At 43.9% G+C, this 15,000-nt stretch overlaps 1 protein-coding gene across 16 annotated transcripts in view; it reads right to left on the reverse strand.

The window, feature by feature from the left end:
- The window catches only part of LOC113568011 (SH3 and multiple ankyrin repeat domains protein 1), an 82,381-nt gene that overhangs the window by 8,906 nt on the left and 58,475 nt on the right, over nucleotides 1–15,000 (reverse strand). For 14 of the 16 annotated variants that reach the window (XM_081696031.1, XM_081696035.1, XM_081696030.1 and 11 more), the window contains 11 exons: nucleotides 13,184–13,266; nucleotides 12,547–12,671; nucleotides 10,147–10,282; nucleotides 9,954–10,034; nucleotides 9,538–9,564; nucleotides 9,067–9,126; nucleotides 8,330–8,454; nucleotides 7,088–7,214; nucleotides 6,496–6,731; nucleotides 3,310–6,068; nucleotides 1–511 (listed from right to left, as the gene is read on the reverse strand). The exon at nucleotides 1–511 is cut by the window's left edge. In XM_081696031.1, the coding sequence (XP_081552157.1) occupies nucleotides 1–511; nucleotides 3,310–6,068; nucleotides 6,496–6,731; nucleotides 7,088–7,214; nucleotides 8,330–8,454; nucleotides 9,067–9,126; nucleotides 9,538–9,564; nucleotides 9,954–10,034; nucleotides 10,147–10,282; nucleotides 12,547–12,671; nucleotides 13,184–13,266 (4,270 nt within the window). Of the gene's footprint in view, nucleotides 621–3,309; nucleotides 6,069–6,495; nucleotides 6,732–7,087; nucleotides 7,215–8,329; nucleotides 8,455–9,066; nucleotides 9,127–9,537; nucleotides 9,565–9,953; nucleotides 10,035–10,146; nucleotides 10,283–12,546; nucleotides 12,672–13,183; nucleotides 13,267–15,000 lie in introns of all 16 variants that reach the window. The other 2 variants (XM_081696042.1, XM_081696041.1) reach the window with 2 other exon arrangements.

A 15,000-nucleotide genomic window follows, 5' to 3' on the forward strand; every position in this document is an offset into this window, starting at 1 on the left:
CGTGAAGGAGGGGGCGAGAGGACTTGCAGGAAGAGGAGTTGGTGTCAGGGCTGGAGTTAGAGGGGATGAAGGTACAGGATTAGTGTTAAGTGTAGGAGTCAAGGGGTTAGGGGACAGATTTTGCATTAAAGGGTTACAAGTAAGAGTTAAGGGATTAGGGGTTAAAGGGTTAGGGCTAATAGTCTGGGGTAAGGGATTAGGGGTCAACGTTGGGGGTAAAGTGTTAGGGGTCAGAGTCTGGGGTAAAATGTTAGGGGTCAGGGTTGGAGGTAAGGTGTTAGGGGTCAGAGTTTGGGGTAAAGTGTTAGGGGTCAGAGTTTGGGGTAAAGTGTTAGGGATCAGAGTTTGGGGTAAAGTGTTAGGGATCAGAGTTTGGGGTAAAGTGTTAGGGATCAGAGTTTGGGGTAAGGTGTTAAGGGTCAGGGTTGGGGATAAGGTGGGGGGCAGAACTGACGGAAGTGGTTGAGCAGAAGAGGAGAGCAGGGGCAGCTGGGCGGAGTCTCCTGAAAACCTACAGGAATGACAAGCACATGGACAGAAAGGAGGAAAACATAAACTAGAGAAATGAGGAATTCTAAGAATGGGAGGCTGCTTCGTCACGTAGACAAGGAGCGTAGCACCTGACAAGGTGAACACATTTCACGGCAGTTCTCAGACATAAATTCTAACACAAAAAGAGCACTACTCTACAACCACATCATGGCATTCCTCAAGGAAATGAAAACTAGGAAAATTAGAAAACAACATTTTATCAGATACATGCCTGAAATGCACAGCACAATTAAACGCCAGATCTTATCACTTTCTACTGATGTTGTGGAGACGAGTCAAAAGAGAACATCTCACGGAGATTTCCTAAATGTAGAATTGTCACATTACACATTTTTAACCTGCAGTTTTGATTTCTGAAGTGGACTTAAATTTAGTAAACACTGACATTGTCATTTTTGTTAGAATTACAAAAATAGCTGTTACGTTTTAGAGGTTGTTTGAGGCTCCTGAATCTTGCAAATTTAATGTTATCATGACACAGAGACACAGAGCCTTCTGGTGCTGTGTTTACCACTCACGCCATTAATGCAGGCTGTTAGCATAGCAGGGCAGGCTAGCCTGGCAAGGCCGTATTACAGTCCTGGGTAGTCAAGAGTTATTTAATAAATGTCATAATATGTAGCATGTCTTCTAAAATCTGTGAAATCCATCATTTTTGAGAAATGGGGTCGATGAAATTAATGACTTTTCTTGTGATTTTAATAGGGTTCTAATTGAATATCTACCTGAACATGATGGATTATCAATATGGAATGAGGCAAATTGAATGTTGCTTCCATTTGGATTTTTTAGAGATGTTTATGAGACACAAATAGCGTTCCTGAATATGGATCACCTCCTTCTACCATTTTAGTTTGAGTTGCTAAAGCTGTTCATTATTCTCCACTTACAGTACTGAGAAGAATTTTTAAAATGTAAGCAACAATTTCTAAAATTAAGTATATAAAGCTATGAATTGATTGAAAACATAATTTGATTGCATTGTTTTTAAAATTTATTTCAAACAAATAATTTACCCTTTAGTCTCTTGTCAGTGTCAGATTGCAACCCACTGGCATTAGTTTAGCAAAGTAGTTTATTCAGAAATGGATTTAAAATGTAACCATTTTTTTTACTCTCTAGAATTCTATTTAGCAGTTGTATTGTTTTGGATGGTTAAACTTGTGTGATGAATGGATATGTATTGCTAGTGACAGAACAGTTATTTCAAGTTTGGTTTTTTTTGGTACAAATTGTATTAAAAGAGAAAAAGAGGTAAAGAAAGATTAGAGTGATAACACATGCATAGCGGGCCAGCTCCTGAGAGAAACCTAGTTAAACATAGCTAAACCTGCTAAATCTGCTAAACCAGCTAAACATAGCCAAACCAGCTAAACATCGCTAAACCTGCTAAACCAGCTAAACATAGCCAAACCAGCTAAACATCGCTAAACCTGCTAAACCAGCTAAACATAGCCAAACCAGCTAAATATAGCTAAACCTGCTAAACCAGCTAATCATAGCTAAACCTGCTAGACCAGCTAAACATATCTAAACCAGCTAAACATAGCCAAACCAGATAAATATAGCTAAACCTGCTAAACCAGCTAAACATAGCTAAACCTGCTAAACCAGCTAAACATAGCCAAATCAGCTAAACATAGCCAAACCAGCTAAACATAGCCAAACCAGCTAAACATAGCTAAACCTGCTAAACCAGCTAAACATAGCTAAACCTGCTAAACCAGCTAAACATAGCCAAACCAGCTAAACATAGCTAAACCTGCTAAACCAGCTACACATTGCCAAACCAGCTAAACATAGCTAAACCTGCTAAACCAGCTACACATAGCCAAACCAGCTAAACCAGCTACACATAGCCAAACCAGCTAAACCAGCTAAACATCGCTAAAACAGCTAAACATAGCTAAACCTGCTAAACCAGCTAAACATAGCCAAACCTGCTAAACCAACTAAACATAGCTAAACCAGCTAAGCATATCTAAACCATTTAAACCAGCTAAACCAGCTAAACATAGCTAAACCTGCTAAACCAGCTAAACATAGCTAAACCTGCTAAACCAGCTAAACATAGCTAAACCTGCTAAACATCACTAAACCAGCTAAACAGCTTCTTCTTAAAAGTAGCAAATACATGAAAGTATGGATAACTTTTCAATTATTTATTACTGGAATTTTACAGTATTGATCTAATGACAACTGAGACTATTTGGCCAGTAACCAATAAACAGAACAGCCAGAATTGATATTAAACATAAAGTCTGGTAGTACCTCAGTATGAATACTGGTAGTACCTCATTAACCTACTGGTAGTACCTCAGTATGAATACTGGTAGTACCTCAGTATGCATATGATACATTTCTGTCTGTAGATTTGCAGAACAGAATTCTTCTTTATCACTGTGTCTGTGATCCATTATAAACATATTTTGTCCATTTGTCTTTTAAGTTCTATCAAGGAAGGTCCTTTAAGAACATGCTCACTTTTGTAAGAATGCCTTGGAAAGATGATACACGGTAGCAAAGTAATAAGAACTCCTGGAGGAATTTGGAGTTTAGTATTGTTCGGGGATGCAATAGCAGCGCTCTGCATTCAGGGAAGATAGAAACTACATTTCCCATAGAGTCTGCTTGTAGTAGAACCAGAAATCCCTTAAATCACAGGAGCACTGACCACTGGGCTGCCTAGTGCCACTGCAAGTACACAGGATGATGTAGTGGGTAAGTTATTAGTGACAGTGTTAGATGACCTCTGACCTTTGTGTGTGTTGCATGGCTTGACCCTGCCAGTTCCCTAACTGTTGAAGCTTGTTGCTCAGTTCACTGATGATGCTGGCCTTCACACCGGAGAGAGGAGAGTTCAGCCGCCGCTCAACAAAAGACGGAGTCTTCATCATCATCATCATCTCCAGACCTCTTCCTCCTTCCAGCTCCTCTTCTGGTCTGTAGAAGCCAGGTGCAGCACTGGTCTGCCGCCGTAACGTTGCAGCTGTTCGGACACCCTCGGTGTGTGTGTGCATTTTGGCTGTACTGTGAGGGTGAGGTTTAGTGTGTGTGGGGGGTGGAGGTTTGGTTTTAGGTATGTGTGTTTTGGTGTGTGTGTCAGTGTGGGTTTTAAAAGTGTGTTTGTCATTGTCCGAGAGACAGGAATCCAGGGACACTCTTCTTCCAGCTTTCACCTCCACCATCACGTTGCCACCGTCTGCATCTACACATTTCTCCACTCCTTTGTCCTTGTCTTCTCTGATGTTTTCTGTGTGATGGTCACTGCTGTTGTGACTGTCCAGCTCCTCAATCCCAGAATCAGCCACCACTTCTGACCAATCACGGCTCTTTGCTGTGGGAGGAAGCTGGTCATTCATGACAACTGCTGTGCTGGCTGAAGGGGTTGTCATGGTGACAGTCACCACAGCAGCAGTGGCTGTGGCTGCAACAGCAGTTGTCATGGTAGCATAGGTAAGGGTAGCATTGCCTCGGTCCTGTGGTGGGTAAAAGAGTGGGAGGGGTCTATGCAGTGACGCAGGGTCAGAGGATGTGGCTGGAGCTGAGGGAGAGGAGGCTGGAGGAAAGGTCTGAGGAGATGGCAGAGATGGAGAAAGAGCTGACTGGGTTAGGTTAGCCACCTCGCTGTCATACGACGTCAGACTCGAGGCAGCAGAGTCCCCGGCCTGGGGGGAGGGGAGAGGCGGCTGGGGTAGAGGATGTGAAGGAGGGTCATTGGCCAGTGGGATTTTCGGGCAAAGCTGCGGAGGGGGCAACAGTGGCGATGGGGGAAAGAGAAAGGGATGGATGATTGTGGAGGGGTGGACGTTTGCAGGCAGTGACTGCGTCTCAGGCTGAGAGGATGCTGTGAACTCTGGGTCCTTCAAGGTGTTATGGAGCTGGTGCTCCTGTAGAGACTGTAGTGCTGACAGCTGCTGTGGGCTGTGGTCATGCTGCTGTTGGTGTTGTTGATGGTGGTGGTGGTGGTGGTGGTGCTGCTGCTGTTGTTGTTGATGGTGTTGGTATTGGTGGTGGTGTGGTTGATGGTGGTGGTGTTGGTGGCTGTAACTTGCTGTTCCTTGCATCATTCTGTCCACACCGTTGGCAAACTGAAGAGGGGGCGGCAGGGGTTCTGCAAACACAAACTCATCCGCCACATCCACGGACGGAGCTGGAGGAGGCAGCACCATTATACCCCCTCCACCCCCAGGCTCTCTTCCAGCTTCACCTACGTCCTGGCTCCTTTCTCCATCTGTGGCTCTTTCTGGCTCTGCTCCCCTCTCTCCTGCTCTGGAGGACTCTAGGGCAGGACTGGGAGCTCTGTGGGTCAGGTAGCCTCCAGTGTCAGCACTGCCCTCACTCTCCAGATGCATGAAGGCGGGCCTGTGTGCAGAGGGCTCAGGGGCCATCCCTCCATACCCCTCCCTCTCTCTGTGGTATGTCTGATATTGACTGGTTCTGTCATTTGTAAAGCGTACCTTTTGGGCCTCTCTGCCTTCACTGTCCCCAGACTCCCTGCTCCAGTCTCCACCTGCAATTCCAGTACCAGCCAATCGAACCATTCGAGGGGACTGTGGTCGGCTCAGAGGGGAGGGGCTTGTTGATGTAGGGGAAGTGCTGCTTAGATACAGGGCAGTGTGAGAGGAGGTTGGGTGCTGAGCATTGTGGGTAGCTGAGGGAAAAGCAGCAGCAGTGGAAAACTGGCGCCCAAAGTGGCGCTCTTCACGGCGTGTGCGGTGGTCATCCTTAAGGGCCCGTTCCCGAGCAGCTAAGGCAAGTCCCAGGGGGCTGGAAGGGTCCAAGACCTTGCCTGTCAGTGGGTGGATGAAGGTGGTGGCATGACTGGCATGGTGCGGTGTGGCAGAGGCATACTGCGGCAACCCGAACGCTGGAGGCATGCTCACAGCTTCGCTAGAGAAAAGACCCTCATCAATAGACTTGGATGGGCGGAGTCGGGGGGAGGGGCCAGAGTCTGGAGGATTCCGGTTGAGGTCTGGCTCATCTAGCATGTCCTCCTCCGAGGAGTAGAAAAAAGAAGTGCTTTTCCTGCGGGAGTCACGGTAACGTTCCCTTTCTCGCCGAGCCGTTCCACCACCTAGATCCAAGTGCTCAGATCCCTGAATGGAAGACAAAGGTGGAGGCGGGGCTGGGGGTGGGGCTGGAGGAGGGGCTGGAGGCATGTCAAATGCTGGAGGCTCCTCCTCTTCATGGTCCAGCTGTGTCGGAGGCTCAGCCTCAACGCTGCTGTTCTGGCTGCTACGCCCAGAGCTGCTGGTGGATGGTGCCTTCACAATAATCGTGGGGATGGAGATGGAGCTCTTATCCAATCGCCCTGTCCCCTCCTCCACCTTACGCTGTTTCAGCAGTGGCCCCTTACCAACCCGTCGGCCGGTCGTCTTGACAGCAGCTGGAGACTGGCTACGTTGTGCTGTTAGTTGTTTGGGGGCCATGTCAGAAGGGGGAATGGCACTGCTGTAACCACGCCTTAGACCACCCATCTTGGCTCCTCCCCTCCTACCAGTGTCAGTCTCCACCTGTAAGAGAGTCCATGAGAGTCCATGTTAAATACTGTAATGATTTAATTATTTTTATATTAAGCAGTTGTTGGCTAGTAGTGGCAACCACTTTTTGTTGAAGGTAGCTCACTATTTAGCTAGAATATCTCTTCCTTTTTATCATGGTGGAATTTGGAAGTATAAGAGTTTTGTACCATTAAGTTCTCCAGTTATCGTTGGTTGTGAGTGCAAACGAAAAATATTTGTTGTATATTCTCTATTTAAGTACATGCTTTTAATCAAAATATCACTGAAAAGCATCTTACGATAATAGATTTAATACATTTTCTATCACTTGTGGCCCCTAGTTTGCAAAATTTCAGACATTTCTGCTGCATTTTGCTGAATGAAATAATCCTGCTCATAACCATCATGAACCTCGACCTCCGACCCTGAGTGTGCTTACCCTGCGTGTGGATGGGGCTCTGGTCTGCACTGGGCCGTGGGAGACGTAGTGAGAGGGAGGCATGGGAAGAGTGGGGTTAGTGTGGGCTAGCTCCGCCCTTCTGGCTGCAGGGAGAGGGGGTTCTGGAGCCGAAGTGTCTGGGGGTGGAGGGATGTCATCAGGCCCTGGCACAGACAGACTGCGAGACAGCTTCATCGTAGGGGGGTGTAGGTGCCCCCTCTCCTCCTCTGCAACTCCTACAGACACAGAGGGGGGAAAAATAAAGCACAAGGGTTCACACAAGCTGGTGCTTCTAATACACAAAAATGTAATCCAAGAAAATGAAAAAATTCTTAGGTGTAGGTTATCTAATAATAATTTGTACCAAGCGTTTTATAAGTTCTATCAACTGTAATCCTCTTTATCGCATTACGTATATTTGTCTTGTTGCAATACTCAAAATAAGTAACATTTTATGCCAATGCAGTACAATAATTTCAGAAAAATATTATTATTAATATTAGTAATAGGCTGGACAATCTTAAAACTATTACATAATATTCTCATAAATATTCTCATGAGTGACTGGCCGACTAGATGGACTTCAACTCACCAACAGATTTCTGACGAACCATCACACCATGCTGAGAGGCGTGGCTTGATGAAAACTGGGCATAACTAGAAGCATACCCAGACCCTGATGTCATCATGCCGACACCTCCTGATTGGTCAAAAGTTTGCTGCAAAATGGTTAAAGGATGAAAGCCATTCAGATTCTGCAGTAATGGTCAGTCAGGTCCTAATTCCAGAGCTGTGGTTGTGTATTTGTTTACAGCCAATCAATCAGAAGCTTACCATTAGAATAACAAAGAGTAAAAAAAATAAATCAAACATTGCAAGTCAAATTTCTCCAAAATTTTCAGATGCAAAATAATGAACTGATAATTAATTTTACTGCCAACAAGAAGTGGCAACTCATTCAAATGGCCTGATTTACTGTACTGATCCCAGACCAGCATTACTGTTTATGTCCCTGTGTGCAGCTTCCCCTCTTTTGGACTTGTCTGAACCCTCTCGGACTGGTCTGTACCCTTTCAGACTGGTCTGAACTTCGGCTGTTCGGATAAAAGTCATGGGAAGAGCCTGATGCTGAATGTGTTTGTCCCCAGACTACCACTGGCTCCTAATAAACATACGCTGCCACAGCAAGGCAAGACAATGAGCAGTGCTCACATGCCTCAAAGTACCTAAAGCTAAGAGGGAGAGAGCAAGAGAGAGAGAGAGAGAGAGAGAGAGAGAGAGGGAGAAGTACAGCTATAGCAATACACAGTGCAGATGTCTTGGTTATGTAATCATGGTAACACCAATGTTACTTCATTACTGTAACCAAGAAAACACTTTTCCATCAACAGAGTGCTGGTGCTGGTTCCTAATCCGGAAACAATAGACAAAAGAAATCCTACAAAACCACATGGCAGAACACACTCAGCTACTTTGAGGATATATCTAACATTCCACAACCAGCTATTCCAGCTGTCTCAGGACTTCTGATAGTTCACTGCTGCTGGTTTTGATGCAGTCTTCACGCATTTAGATGTAAATGGAATTTAAAGTGGGCAAACAGTGTAACCTGGGGCATCAGCACTGCCCTGGGGCTGCATGCATCACTGGGTCATTGGTTCCAGATCAGCAAGATTATAGGGCCAGAACAGAACCAAAAACTCTGGCCAAGAACAGTTTTTCTCATGGTGGAAAAGCAAGGGACTGCTCAAGATGTTGGCTCCGTCACCATGCCAGTGGAAAAGTGTTAACAATGGAGCTTGAATTAATGGAACAGTGTTAACAGTGGTGGTACCTCATTAGTGTAGAAGCCCTTATTTCGGTCTTTTTTGCCTCCATGACCCCCGTGACCCCTGTGACCCTGAGAGTCAGATGCGCTGATTGTCTGCTGAGCAGCAGCAAGAATCTCATCCAGTTTACCTACCAGAAACATACTCCATTACTCTTATACACAGTCTGTAACGGTGAGCGGTAAGGATGCATGTGCAGAGAAGAGCGAGATTTATTAGGGGCAAATCCAGAGTTGTAGTTGTTGGAGTATTCCAGGGCCATTGAGCCAACACGAAGATTACAGGGATACAGTATAAACAAACAAACACTTGAAGGCAAACAGGGGAAGCAGGCTAGGAAACATGAGGGCTAGGATAACAAAACAAGCTAACATAAAGGAAGGCTTTGAAACACAGACGGGCTTTCATACATCCACCAAACAAAATGAACAGCAAAAACACAGGGAATCAGACAGGGTTTAAATAGATGAACTTAACAAGGTAGAAACAAGGGACAGGTGTGAGCAAAAGAGGGGCGGAGAAAGCGATCTAAAAAACAGAACTAAAATACACAAGACAGGGAAAACACGGAACACGGAAGCTGGGAGGGACTAACCATGACACAGTCACTACTCCAGTCAGTATCCCTCAAATGACCATAAAAGGTTTAAAATGAGTGGATAGAGAGGAGAGGACAGCTAGAGAGAGAGACAAAGAGAGTGAGAGATAAAGAGTGAGAGAGAATATAAGCTGTTTTCCTTACTAAGTGCCATTTGGTAAACACTCCTTTTCTTATCAGGGGCCTGAGATCCCTCTAAGTGATCTGAAATTAAAAGATTCACACATAGACCATCAGACCATCTCAACTGTCATGAACACACATCTCACACACACAAACACAGAACATCTCAACCACCATGAACATTTACATAACACAGAAAAAAACATCAGCAAAAAATGTGCTCACACACACACGCACACATGTACACGCACACACACACACACATGTACGTACACACGCACACATGCATGTACACGTGCACATACACACACACGCACACGTACACACGCACACGCACACGTACACACATACGCACGCGCACACACACGCATGCACACACAGGCACGCGCACACGCACGCACCCACGCACACGTACACACGTACACACACACACATGCACACACGCACACGCACACACACACACACACACACACACACACAAACAAACACTACCTGGTTTCTTCTTCCATGGTGAAGCAGCTGTAACAGGAAACAGAATTCATGATTAAAGTTACAAGTTTATATTCCTTACTGACACATACACTGCAGAGCCACAATGAGACCATATCAGTGGATCAGTTGTGAGGGTCCTGCGTGTACCTTTGTCCACTGATGCACAGGTCCAGGGTCAGCAAGAGAAGCAACAGAAACAGCAGCAATTTGAACATTAACAAATTCACCCACAATAGGACTCCACCACAATACATAAGGATCAGGGTCAGGGTTAGGGTCAGCACTAAGGTCAGGGTCAGGGTTAGGGTTAGCACTATGGTCAGGATCAGGGTAAGCATTAGGGTCATGGTCAGAGTTAGGGACAACACTAAGGTTAGGGTTTGGGTCAGGGTCAGCTAGTTAAATGTGTGTCATACCCATCTCCTCCAGCTCTGAGGTCATTGATTTAGAGCGGAGCGTAATGGCTGGGGGCGTTAACCTCTTGGTCTGCTGGGGAGCTAAACAAGAAAGCCGTGGTTCAGTGAACATAGCACACACGACACACTCTGTAAAGACCCCACAGCCCGGCCCACACACACTGAGTCAGCTCTCGACACAGTAACCTCTCACCTTTTTTCTTTGGTGCCTCATCCATCTCAGGATTCCGTGCTACCATGACAACTTTCATCATGAGGCTGTTTCCACCCTGACGAATCATATTGACAACTTGCCTGTGGCCCACCTTCACTACATCCATACCATTCACCTGAGGAGAGAGAGAGAGAACGAGAGAAAGAGGACAAAAGCGGGCAATTAAACAACATTAGTTCTGACTGAGTGATTTGAGTGGACGAGAGCCATTCCATGAGTGCTGATATGGATTGTAACAGCATTAGGATGTTGAGCTATGCATATGTCACTCAGATTTACATGTGCCATCTATTAACTGCTAATTTAAAGATCTTTATCTACCAAAGCGTCTGTCAACACTCTTTTTTCACTGGTTGCACAATAAATGGAAACTTACAGGTAAATGTACATGATACAGAAATGGCCTGTGAAAACAGACCTACACAAAGTAGCACGCTTCAGTATTCAGTATAATAGCACTCAATTCTTGTTTAATATTCAGTATAACAGTGCTCACCTTATACTGAATATCAGACATGAGGGAGTGTTATACTGAATATCAGACAACACTCCTTCATGTCTGATATTCAGTATAACAACACTCACCTCTTGTTTGATATTCAGTATAACACTCCCTCTTGTCTGATATTCAGTATAACACTCCCTCATATCTGATATTCAGTATAACAACACTCACCGCTTGTCTGATATTCAGTATAACACTCCCTCTTGTCTGATATTCAGTATAATAACACTCACCTCTTGTCTGATATTCAGTACAACACTCCCTCGTCTCATATTTAGTATAACGCTCCCTCATATCTGACATTCAGTATAACACTCCCTCATGTCTGATATTCAGTATAACACTCCCTCTTGTCTGATATTCAGTATAACACTCCCTCTTGTCTCATATTGCTTAATTAGTGGATTTTTTTTTTTGACTGACCACTTCAGATATTAGTCCCTTTCTGTTAGCTCCAATATATTTCTTTAAGACCCACGCAGACACAATTAATGTCATATTCTGATCAAAAGCTTTCACCAAGCAACAAAAGAGGCCTTCAGCCCACTCAGCCTGACCCACATTCAGACCCACATATAGACCCCCGCTGGGTGAACACAGTCACTCCAGCACATATCACTGAACGCTTTCCTCTCCAGCTAAAACCCAACACATATATACAACCAGTGCACCAACCACAAACCTAAGTGTTTACAGTACAGTACCTGGTACTGGTACTGGTATCTTGTGGAGTAAAACACTGTCTTGATAAAATGTTATGGGTGTGTCACTCTTAATTCTTTGATTTGATTTGACTGCATTTCTTCTATAATAAGAACAAATGTAACTGGTTGTACTACTTAAACACCTGTAGCAAAATAACTGTAATGTGCATTCTTACTTTAAAGATTTGCATTACATGTTAACTTTACTATGACAATATGAAAAAACAATCATTTTGGTCATTGGTACGATTATTAGAATGATAAAAAATGTCATGCCATCATCAAACTCAAAATGAAAATGATTTGATTAGGATGGCCAAAACAGTTAATGCACCAAAGGGAAAAAAAAAAATTAAACCCAGACACAGAATAACAGTGTACAAGATGATAAAAGTAGTATAAATCTATTTCTTTTTATACATAAAACCGGAATTAAAATATTCCTTCGAGACTGTAGAGCACACCTTTTCTCTGTTCTTTCATTGTGAAATTTTGAAAACTGAGGTCCATGTTTTGTAGACACTCAAGTCTGATTATGTATGCAGTGTGAAGATGGTCTGATAACTGAGGTTCATGTTTTGTAGACACTCAAGTCTGATTATGTATGCAGTGTGAAGATGGTCTGATGTCCTGCTTTAGGCTCCGCCCACGTGCAGTAGGTTGATTAAAGCAGCAGAAGCAACACCTGCCCTTAACAGGAAGTGTGAAACTGGGTGAAAAGAACAAAGAAGACAGGAGAGAACTAACACACGTCAACACACGTCAACACACGCCTAACACACGTCAGCACACGTCTAACACACGTCTAACACACGTCAACACACGTCTAACACACGTCTAACACACGTCAACACACGTCTAACACACGTCAACACAAATCTAACACACGTCTAACACACGTCAACACACGTCAAACACACGTCAACACACATCTAACACACGTCAACACACGTCTAACACACGTCTAACACACGTGTAACACACGTCAACACACGTCTAACACACGTCTAACACACGTCAACAGGCGCTTTCTTATCAGCCACAGAAAGAGGACGTGAAGTGGGCATATTTCACTGCAGCTACGCTGTGGTTACAGTGTTTCTGTCTAGTGTCCAGCGGTTGACTACAAGTCCAATCATTCATAGCTGGTGAGGGGGAGATGTGGCTCACCTCAATAAGGAAGTCCCCCATTCTTAACCCTGCTCTCCAAGCCACACCCCCCTCATCCACAGACTCCAGATACTGCAGAGCGGGAAACGCAGGGGTCGGAGTAAACTCTTCGATTGGAGTCTGAGCTGGAGAGACAGTGGGAGGAGCAGAGAAAGACAGGGAAGGAATTACCAACAGAATGTATGTGAGCAAGATGGGTGATCAGACGGGTAATCAGATGAGTGATCAGATGGGTGATCACATGGGTGATCAGACGGATAATGAGACGGGTGATGAGATGGATGATCAGATGGGTGATGAGACGGGTGATGAGATGGGTGATGAGATTGGTGATGAGATTGGTGATGAGATGGATGATCAGATGGATGATCAGATGGGTGATGAGACGGGTGATGAGATGGGTGATGAGATGGGTGATGAGATTGGTGATGAGATTGGTGATGAGATGGATGATCAGATGGGTGATGAGACGGGTGATGAGACGGGTGATGAGACGGATGATCAGATGGGTGATGAGATGGATGATCAGACGGGTGATGAGACGGGTGATGAGACAGGTGATCTACCTGCTTGTTATTCACATAGGTAAAGCAAAGGAGTATGTGTGCACATGTGAGTATGTTTGTGTGTGTGTCACCTTTAGCTCCTCGAAGCACAAAGCCAAACCCTTCATTTTCTTTCTTCTGCAGAAGCACAGACTTCTCCTTTATGATGTAATCGCTGAAAGAGTGAGTGGGGGAGTGAGAAAGAAAGGAAGAGAGAGAGAGAGAGAGAGAGAGAGAGAGAGAGAAAGAGAGAGAGGGAGAGACGGAGCATGACTGTAGAATTAATGTAATGTGATATTTGCCTCCAGGGGCAAACAACTCTTTCAATAATCAACTAACCTGATAGTCTTATCCACATTCTACAGGACAGTATTATGGAAGCAATACTTTCATAAAGTCAATTGTAAAACTGAACATATAAATAAGAAATTATTCTATTTCAAGAGATATCAGACAGTAATAAGTTCATTACAACATAAGAATTTTAACCACTTGATTCATAATTTAGTTTTCCTTAAATTTGACTCAGATCAGAATCTAACATTTGCTTTAATGGCAGCGTGGCATATGTCCATTCAGAACATTCCAGCAGGTGTCCTGTGGTCAGGAGGTTCCAGCAGGTGTCCTGTGGTCAGGATGTTCCAGCAGGAGTCCTGTGGTCAGGACATTCCATATATGCATTATCAAGTAATATAAATTGGAAGAGCTAACAATTTGTTTTAATTAAATATTAATTATATTCCTACAGTTAAATGAAACAGAGCATTTTTACTTCAAATGTGAATTACGCCTTTCACTGAGATTCCAGTGAAGCTACATTACTGTAGTGCCATAGATCACTACTGAAGCATTACTGTAGGGCCATAGATCACTACTGAAGCATTACTGTAGTGCCATAGATCACTACTGAAGCATTACTGTAGGGCCATAGATCACTACTTAAGCATTACTGTAGGGCCATAGATCACTACTGAAGCATTACTGTTGGGCCATAGATCACTACTGAAGCATTACTTACATTCTAGTTTACGAACAATAAATAGAATAACTGGCAGTGTCTGAAAATCATTGTGATTTTTCATTTTGATAAGTGCTGAAGCAGTGATGATGTGCTCACTGAAGTATTCCATACGGTCTTACTGTAATGCTTCCGTAAGTATGGCACTAATCACTGAAGTACTCCATACGGTCTTACAGTCAGTGAGGACTCAGGAAAATCTAAACAAAGTATAAATAAAAAGGAATGATGGGCTAGTGTTTTTGCTGCACTGTATATATGTTTCTGTGTCACAGTTAAGATAAAGAGCCTCATAAATTACAGTTCTGTAAATTAGCAACATTCCTGTACTTAAGGTTAGTGACAGCATAGCGCTAGATTATAAACTCTAGATTAACTCTACAGATTAGCTGTAATTCTATAATCCATGAAGTTTTATAGGCTATAATGCTGCCTCTGAGTAATAGCACAATACAGGTTAGATAAAGTACTGTGCGACAGGTTTCCAGGAGAACCTCAGCTCTACTACAGGCCAGCAGAGTAATACAATAGTACATCTTAGCTACAGTATGATAGAGTCCAAATACAGTGGTGTGTTAGTTACAGTACAGGGTTAATTACAGTTTGGCACCATAGGTTAGAAAAGGTACTTTGTTACAGTACAGTTAATGTATTGGTCATCCCAAATTCAGGATCGATCCAGAAGTTACTGTAGCTACAGTACAATACTTATTACACTAATACAGGTTAGTTACAGAGTCATACCCACTAATTACACTAGTACAGGTTAGTTACAGTATGATACCCACTAATTACACTAGTACAGGTTAATTACAGTATGATACCCACTAATTACACTAGTACAGGTTAGTTACAGTATGATACCCACTAATTACACTAGTACAGGTTAGT

The sequence above is a fragment of the Electrophorus electricus genome, chromosome 14 (genome assembly GCF_041902795.1).
Source record: "Electrophorus electricus isolate QZ-2024a chromosome 14, ASM4190279v1, whole genome shotgun sequence".
Classification (NCBI taxonomy): Eukaryota; Metazoa; Chordata; class Actinopteri; order Gymnotiformes; family Gymnotidae; genus Electrophorus; species Electrophorus electricus.